Below are 9750 nucleotides of genomic sequence, written 5' to 3'. Positions count from 1 at the left end.
ATGGCAGTGTCTCCTAAGGCTATGCACGATAGCGGCTATTGCGGGTTGCGGGGTGGCACCGTTGAGAGAAGGTGAGAATTTTCGAGAAGCAATTCCCTGTAAACGGAGGAGAGGGTTGGCAATTTTCAATTTTGCATTGTTGACGGTATGAAATCCTTATTTGTGTTGAATTTGAAATTTGAAATAAATAATAATTAATTATTTTAATTATCATTTGATTTTAATTACAAAATATCTCCATTGTACACATTGTATAACAATTATATTGGCTTCTCATACTTTTCCTATATATAATTGTCAAGCCTATTTCAAACTTAGCTAGAGATGATCTTAGAGCTGCATTCCCTTTCTTTTATATTGAGCTAAAGAAGTATGAGAAAGTGTTAAGAAAGTACTTCCCTAAGGAGAAAGGACCAATAACCAATATAAACCCGATTGGCAATTCACCTGTTATTGTTACCAAGGTATTTTTCAATTTGTTTTTGTCCAAAATTAAGTGTCTTCTAAATTGTGTTTGATAAGTGTATAGAGATAGACTACAGAGATAAGATAGAAATGTGTTGAGATAAGAGAAAAAAGTTGTGTTGAATACAAATTTTATTTTCTTTGTGAGTTTTGGTAAAAAGACACGTATTCTTGGATGAAAATAGTAGTACTTATGGATATTCTCTTGATTTTGGGCCACCCTTTAACTATATATGTAACGTATGTCAGGAATCTATGAATTTACACAAATGTAAAATGTTACATGATCATAATGAATATTTGAACAATGGAAACTGAATTTTATCTATACTTATTACTACTATTTCTATTTCGTTTTATCCATTTCTTTTTTTATATTCTTAAGATAAGGTATTTTAAAAGTAAAAAAAAATATATAAGAACCTAATTGAAAATTCGGTGAAACTATAAAGACCTGAACTTTTTTAAAAGTTTAAATTTATAAAAAGAGAAAATATAAATAATTATATTTCTAATATAATTCTCCTGAATCAAAAACCTCTTTTTTGGATTTATTTGATATGTACATATATGCCTTTTTTCGTTTTATATTTTTATATTATTTTTTTATTTTTGGAGTTCATCAAGAATTGAACTATAAAATTTTAATATCATATTATGATATTATTTTTCACAAAAACTTAAACAAATAAAAAAAATAACATTAATAATTATATCTCTAAAATAGACTAATTATTCACATTTGCAACGAACAGCACAACCGCATTATCTATCTTCCATGAACATTATTATATTCCTCTGCCATTGATTGATAATAAACTAATATAAACTAATAACTATAATACAATCCGAATACTTTCTTTCCTTTCTGTTTAACAAAGAATTTCTTTCACCTTACAACCAAAATAACTAATTATTTTTTAATTCAATTCTATTGATTTGGTCATATCCAAAAAATCATTTTTATTTTCACACCTTGAATCCAACGAGAAGAGCTGAAAAATATATAACAACAATCTAAAGATTCATATATAGAAAAGTCATAAAAATAAGAAAATATATTTAATTAATTAAAAAAACAAAATAAACAGTTTTACCCATTTAAATTATGAGTTAAAAAACTTACACCATTTAAAGTTGTTGGAGTTCCTAAACTTAGAAATACAAAAACATTTGTAAATTTTCAATTAGATACTATTGTTATAGTATACTAATGCTCTTTTCTTGTAACAGGTACTAATATCTCTATTTAATAGAAATAAATATTATTTTGGTATTAAGATTTAAAATTAAAATTATCTCTAATTTTTTTTAGATTTAAAATATCTTTAACATTAAAATTAATTTTAAAATCATCCTTTTAACTATTTTACTTTTATACAATAATCCTATTCTCATCTATAGGTGGCAATGTGGCGGATAAGAGCGGATTTTTGCCCTATCCAACCCTGTTCCGTCCTATAATAACCCGCACAGAACCCACTCCACTCCTACCAATGGGTAGTAAAAATAAAGTTGAACTCTAACCCTCTATAATTATTAAAATCTAACAAATAAAATTAAATTTTAAAATTTATATAACCATCATCACATACATAATATAAATTAAAGTAAAAATTTAAATATAATACAATATTATTAATTATTTTACTAATTATTATTATTATTATTATTATTATTATTATTATATATATATCGGGGTGGGTATTGCCTAAACCCAACCGCGTCTCACCCCACCCAAGACCCCACCCACCTCGCACCGAACGGGTAGGAGCGGAGTAGGTACTACTCGAGAGTTTGGATAGTGTTGCCACCCCTACTCTCATCTTTCTTCACTCACTCAAACACTTAGATAAAAAAAAAAAAAGAAGAAGAGAGAAGAAAAGAGGGTGAACAAAAGTGGAAGATGAAGAAGAGAGGAGAGGGGACGGTGCCAGTGCAATTGAGTGTCGCCATCTCCGCCGAAGAGCCGCTGCTTTAGATTTTCCTTTTCCAATGACAGTTTCAAAGACCAGCGGTGATAGTTTCGACGGTTATGAGAGGATCAGTGATATACATGTCATTTGAAAGTGGTGGAACGATATCGTATGAGCAAATAACAGATGAAGACGGTGACGTAGACGCTGCGAATGCAGTTTTTTTACCACTGAGAGTGATGGATTGATGGCAACGATGAAGGAGGCAGTAAGCTATCAAAGTACTTGTTGGATACAAGAAATTGAATCAACAATAGCTCCAGCAAATGTGCTATTTCTCTAATTCTCTTTGCTTATGAGAATTGAGAGATGGAGAGAGTGGAGGCTCTAAGGGTCAAGAGGTTTTATTTTTATTTTTATTTTTATTATATTTTTATTTTCACGTGATGTTGTTGCAATCTACCGTTATTTCTATTATTTCTATTGTTGCAGTAAATATTTGAACATTTGAACATAGTAAACATTTGTACTCCAAAGCATATTCCAAAGCCCAAAATCTGAAGCAAGTCAATAATAATTCTCCTCCTTTTTCTTTATTCTTCTTTTTCTTATCCTTTTTCTCTTTTATTGAGCTCATTGCATCTCTCTTATTTTTCTCTGTCTTAATATTTTTTCTATCTTATTTTCAAAATATATGATTACTGTAATGTTATTGAGTTTAAAATATTTAATTTTTTAATTTTTATCCTGAATTTAAATGTTGTGTTGTTATTGATGATAGATTCTTAAATTTGAATGTTCTTTTGTTGTTTGATTATGAATGAAATAGATATTTGTAGGGAGAAATGACAAATAGTTAGTGGAAATAAGGAGGTGGTAGTCATGGGAAATGTAGGGTTAGTGATGGTGCAATGGGGATATTTTGTCTTTTAAAAAATTATTTTCTTTAAAAAAGAACAATTTTAATACTAAATAAAATATTGAGAATTATTTTAAATCTAAAAAAAGATTAAAAATTTTGATTTTGACTCTAAATTTTAAGGACTAAAATAGTACTTATTCCTATTTAATATTAAATTAACTCAAAATAAATGGTTGAAACTAAAGAAAAATGTTGAAGCACAATAATATGTACCATTATTTAATTTTAATATTAATATTAACTCAAAATCAACTTTTTTACGTGAAAGGTAAGGGTTAAAGTTTTTTGCTTGTTACTTGATTGCATTGTGTTCATGGTAGTTGGGTCATCAATGAATAATGTGGGATTAGGTTGCTTGCATTGTCCATTCATTCTTATTTTCCCTCGTTATTTTTATTCATCGTTATCTTATAAGGTTTAGAGTTTCCATTATAAAGTGTGTCATCATTATAATCATTTTTTGGGGTAAAATTTTGTTTGATAAGATAAATGCATGTGTTACTGTAGTTTAGGATATATTATTAATGGCTATCTATGTGTATTTTTTTATTCAGTTATTGATTAGTATTTTTGTAAGCATTTTTATTCTTACAATAAATAATGATAGTTTATTTTGTTCTATTTTTTTAGATTAGTGATTGATTGGGACTCATTTTTCACCATAGAAAAAAAGTTCAAAGAATAACTTCTTGATGGTCATATTGTGTACACATCCAATCTCACCGATGAATGACTTAGAATTGTTGAAGATTACCTGGATGTATTTACTATCACCGGTTGCTACAAGAATTTAAAATATGATCAAACTAATATTTGATGGTATTTGAACCCTAATAAGGGATTAGAATTTGGTTTGAAGAGGTTGAAAAAGGACCAAGATCTAAGGAACATGGTTAGTCTCTGTCATCGAAACGACGAAACGACAATGTCATCCCTGAACATGGTCTTTCTATCTCTAAATTTATAGATGTCATATGATCGTATGATGATGATCAAAGTGTTAGTGGAGGAAACTAAGGGTGATCTCACTGTGTCAGGATTAGAGCATGTAAACCCTGGTTAAATTAGTAGATAATTAGTCAATAAATTAGTTTTTAATAAGGAGGATTAGAAATGTGAAGATTATATTAAATTAGGGTAGAGTTCATCGAAACGAGAATTTTAACACTAATTTTGAAGAAAACGGTTCAAAATTAGACCGAAAGAATCGAACCAGTTGAACCGGACCCAAATCAGGCCGTGGGTCCAACCGGACCAATGTATTAAATGAACCCAAGCCCTTCTCTCCCTCATTTCAGCAGAAAACGAAGCAGAAGGCTTCTAGGGAGAAGAGCGACGAAAGTTTCCCGAACCTTTACGGTGAATTTCAAAATCCCTTAACTCCTCCATTCGAGCTCCGATCGCTGCACCGTTTGCGGCCACACGTACACCGTGTCGAGCTCTACGTTTCTACCGGAACAATTTTATAAATAACTCATTATTTCACACTCAGCCTTTATTTCCCCCAATTTTCGAGTTTTGAGAAGGGGTGTTGAATTTCTTTGATTTTTGATGTTTTGGAATCCAATTAGCTTGAGAAAAACGTTCACTCTTGCTTATGTGAAGCTTGGGTAAGGTGAGGATATGATAATTCTACTTTATTTTCATTGAATTTGAGTTTTGAGTATTAAATTGGGTATATATGTGTTATGAATGCGTATTAGGTTGTGAATAAATAATTGGAGCTTGAAATTGTGAATACTGAAACTTGGAGGAAGCAGATTAGTTGAAGTTTTGAGGGCTGTGTTCTTTTAGAAAAATTGTCTTGGAATAATACTTGGGAATCGGCTAAGGTATGGTTTAGGTTTCTTGCATTTAATATATAATGTTCTGTGAAAACTTAGGCTAGATGACCATAGGATAAGTTGGAATGCAGGTGTATGTTTAATGTTTAGTAATTTGTCGATGAATATATATATATGGTTGAAGTTTATTGGATAATTAGTTATTAATTTTGAATGGTGAATGTTGATGAACATGGTTGGTTTGGTGGTGAATTATTGTTTTGAGGTATAATTATTGTGGAGGTTGTTGTGATAATGAGGTATTTTGTGTTAAAAGCCTAGGATTTGTGAACTATAATTCTTAGTTGAATTTTGGTTGTTGGATTTGAATATTGTACGAGTTTAATTGTTGATTTGAGGTAGATTTATTGTGGTGATTGTTATGATGATGAGGAAGGGTATGTTGAATTGAAAAGAATGCAAGTTTTGACCCGAAAAGGGTGGCAAGTCCGAGTTTTAGAGAAGATGCTGCCGAAATTTTATAAAAATGAGAGATTTTGTTTATATGGTTATTTAAAAAGATTTAGATTCAAAGGTTATATGGTTTGTTTTAGAGTTATTAAGAAAATGAGCATGTTTTAAGTCTGATTTATTTAGAAAAGAATGAATTATGTTTTGAATTGGAACTATTGATGGACGGAATGAGAGGTGTGATAATGAAGGATAAGGATTGAATATGATTGACGTATAATGATGAATGAAATGCGATTGAGAATGATGTGGATGTTGATGAATTATAATTGAATTATTTATATGGCTTATGAATTTGAATAATCTGAGATACGAGATTCCTTGGATCAAGTGCCGTGGCTTGCCACGACGTGTACCAGGTTGAAAACTCGATACTCTGTTGACCCTACGACGTAAGTGTGACTGGGCACTATATAAATTCCCGGGAATGTTACCCCCATTGAGCAATATTGATTATTTGAGAAAAAGCTATGCATAGACTCTTGGGGATGCACGTCAGGGGATAGTCTAAGGACAATTCAGACTCGTCGGGTTGGCTGGATAACCGACAGATGAGCCTCATCAGCCATAGGACAGGCATGCATCATATGCATATTACTTGAATTACTTGCTTGTGTATTAACTGGGTGTGCCTAAATGTACTTGTCATGTTAAATGTATATTTGTTACTTGCAGTACTTGTAACCTTCTTGTGCTTGCCTTTGTCTGTTTAGTTGTCCGTGAAAATGCATGATGGAGTTGGAGGTATGGAGGAATGGCAGAATGAGATTTAGATTTAAGGTTAAGTTAAGTTAGGTTTAAATATCCTTAGTAAACCACCTTTTATGGCTTTTGTTTAATACTTTAAGCTCTATAATCTGAGTGTCGGTGTTCTAGGATTGCCTCTGGCATTTCCAGGACCTTATATATTATGTGTGTGGCACCTTTACCATACTGAGAACCTCCGGTTCTCATTCCATACTATGTTGTTGTTTTTAGATGCAGGTCGATAGGCATCTCGTTAGGCGTCTAGGCCCTTGAAGCGGAGTTGTTACAGGGTTATTTTGTTATGCTATGATGTGTATATATGTACTTGGTTTTCTCTCCGCATAACTTGTTCTTTTGATCCTCCTAGAAGTTTATGGAGAGGCAGGATTATGTATATGTACTTTTCGGTTTTGGGATATGTTTGTATATGTGTGTAAATATTCTCCGGCCAGCCTTAACTTCGCAGACTGAGTTAGAAGCTTGTTATTTTGTTCCTTTGGCACTCTATTCATACTTCTATTATCTTATGTTTAATAATTATGATTTTCTTAGCACGTAAGTTAACTCGTACCTTAAGCGTTGCGCTTCTACTTCGCGATTTTTTTGTTTCCTCTTTTCTTCAAGGCTCCTAGCATATTATAATTCTTCTGCTATTTTATGTACTCATTTTATTTTAGAGGTCGTAATACCACACCACCTCTATTTTATGGCTTAAGCGTAAAGCTTAGTGTGTTGGGGTGTTACATTATGGTATCAGAGCAGTTCGTTCCTATAGAGCCTGAAAGACAGACTGATTGTACTTCTGTGCATTCTCTGTATATGTGTGTATGTGCTATTAGGATATCTGATTGATATATATGGCATAAACATTTGTGAGCATGCATTTGGAACTTAAAGCATTAGACCTGCGATATTGAGACTGATCAACTTAATATCACTTATTTGGTGTGTATAGGGACCAGATGTCGACTCGTAGACGCGATCGCAGGCGAGGTAGAGGTAGGACAAGCAGCGTTACTCCTGCTCCTATAGAGACTGATCCAGTAGACTTTATGACTACCCTAGGAAATATGGCTGCAGCTATGTAGGCGATAGCCGAGGCATTGGGTAATCAGATAAATCAGGGTAATCATGGGAACAATAATGATAAAGATAGTCCAATGACACTTGCTACATTTCTGAAAGTTCATCCTCCGACCTTCAGGGGAACCTCAAATCCCACTGATGCAGATAATTGGATTCAGGCTATGGAAAGGGCGTTACAGGCACAACAGGTTCCTGAAGAGCAATGGGTTGAATTTGCAACTTATCAATTGCAAGGTGAAGCTCAGTATTGGTGGCAGGGAACCCGACGTATCCTGCAGCTTGATGGTGTTGCGATTTCTTGGGAAGTTTTCCGGACAGAGTTCTATAAGAAATACTTTCCTAATTCAGCTAGAAATGCCAAGGAACTTGAATTAATGCAGTTAAAGCAGGGGCAGATGACTGTTGTTGAGTATACTAGCGAATTTGAGGAGTTATGTCGCTTTTCTCGTATCTGTCAAGGTGCGCCTAAAGATTTTGTTGAATGAAAGTGTATTAAATATGAAGGAGGTCTTCGGAGTGATATTCTGAGCTTCGTTGCCCCAATGGAGATCAGGGTATTTTCTGAATTGGTGAATAAGAGTAGGGTGGCTGAGGATTGTGTGAGGAAGGCGGCAGCAGAGAAAGGGAGTTTGAGGGTGCCTTTTCAGAGGGCCTTCAGAGAGGAATTTTGCTCCAAGAGGTAGGAATTTCAAGCGTGGAGGCTTTATTCCGCAGCAGACTCAAGGTCAAGGTAATTACAGAAGGCCGAATACTAATGCTAGTCAAGGAAAAAGGTTTGGGAAGCAGCCACAGCAGGATCTGAATTGTCAGAAGTGCGGAAAGCATCATCCTGGAGTTCCGTGCAGATTAGGACTTGGAGTGTGCTATTCCTGTGGACAGCCCGGACATATAGCTAGTAATTGCCCGGAGAAGAAGAAGTATGAGACTGGTAGAGTGTAGCAGCTGGGGAGAGTATACACCACTTCTACCATTGGTGCTGAGGGATCTGAGACATTGATTAGAGGTAATTGTGAAATGGCTGGTAAAATCTTAAACGCTTTATTTGATTTAGGAGCAAGTCATTCATTTATTGCATTTGAAAAGGCCAATGAGTTAGGATTGAGAATGGTGGTTTTAGGTTATGATTTGAAAGTATATAATGCTACTCATGAAACTATGGTGACTAGGATAGGATGTCCACAAGTTCCCTTTCGAGTGCAATAGCGTGAATTTGTGCATGATTTGATTTGTTTACCTATGACTAATCTTGATCTCATTTTGGGATTGGATTGGTTATCCAAGAATCATGTTTTGCTTGATTATTCTGAGAATTCAGTACAGTTTATGCTGGAAGGGTCAGAAGCACCGGTTGTGGTGAATAGTTACTATTTGAATTTTATGATAGTAAACTGTTCGGGAACTGAATGTCAGGGTATTATGTTATTAACTGTGGGGATATCAGGTGATGATCAGAGTTTAGAGCAGATTTCCGTTGTATGTGACTTTTCAGATGTGTTTCCGGATAATATTAATTAATTTCCACCTAACCGGGAAGTTGAATTTGCAATTGAGTTAGTGCCTGGAGCCAGTCCGCTTTCAATTACTCCTTATAGGATGTCACCTTTAGAAATGGCTGAACTGAAAGCTCAGTTGGAAGATCTGTTGGATAAGCATTTTGTCTGACCAAGTATTTCTCTGTAGGGAGCGCTAATGTTACTAGTAAAGAAGAAGGATGGAAGTATGCGGTTGTGTGTCGACTATCGGCAGTTGAATAAGATCACTATGAAGAACAAATATCTATTGCCTAGAATTGATGACCTAATGGATCAGTTACAGGGTGCCGGTGTGTTTTCTAAGATTGATTTGCGATTCGGGTATCATCAGATAAGGGTTAGAGACGAGGATATGCCAAAAACTGCTTTCAGGACACGTTATGGTCATTATGAGTATACAGTGATGTCTTTTGGGTTAACTAATGCCCCAGCAATATTTATGGATTATATGAATAGGATTTTTTGACCGTATCTGGATAAGTTTGTTATTGTCTTCATTGATGACATTCTTGTTTATTCTAAGACTGAAGAGGAGCATGCTGATCACTTGCGAACTGTGCTGCAAATTCTAAGAGACGGGAAGTTGTATGCTAAGTTATCTAAATGTGAGTTTTGGAAGAGTGAAGTAAAGTTTCTCGGTCATGTGGTGAGTAAGCAGGGAATAGCTGTGGATCCTGTTAAGGTGGAAGCAGTGATGAATTGGGAGCGACCAACTTCAGTGACAGAGATCAGGAGTTTTCTAGGTTTGGCGGGATATTATCGCAGATTTATTAAGGGATTTTCACAGC

General features: G+C 34.1%; 1 protein-coding gene across 1 annotated transcript; it reads left to right on the top strand.

Annotated features, from left to right (window-relative positions):
- Window positions 1-8113, top strand: LOC130934429 (uncharacterized). The gene is made up of 4 exons (XM_057864003.1): window positions 1-71; window positions 7300-7387; window positions 7433-7889; window positions 7935-8113. The coding sequence occupies exons 1-4, from the start codon at window positions 1-3 to the stop codon at window positions 8111-8113; spliced, it is 795 nt and encodes a 264-aa protein (XP_057719986.1).
- Window positions 8114-9750: the final 1637 nt, after the last annotated feature.

This window comes from Arachis stenosperma, chromosome 6, assembly GCF_014773155.1.
Source record: "Arachis stenosperma cultivar V10309 chromosome 6, arast.V10309.gnm1.PFL2, whole genome shotgun sequence".
Taxonomy (NCBI): Eukaryota; Viridiplantae; Streptophyta; class Magnoliopsida; order Fabales; family Fabaceae; genus Arachis; species Arachis stenosperma.
Note: the sequence above shows the minus strand (reverse complement) of the source record. Positions and strands in the feature narration are given on the sequence as shown.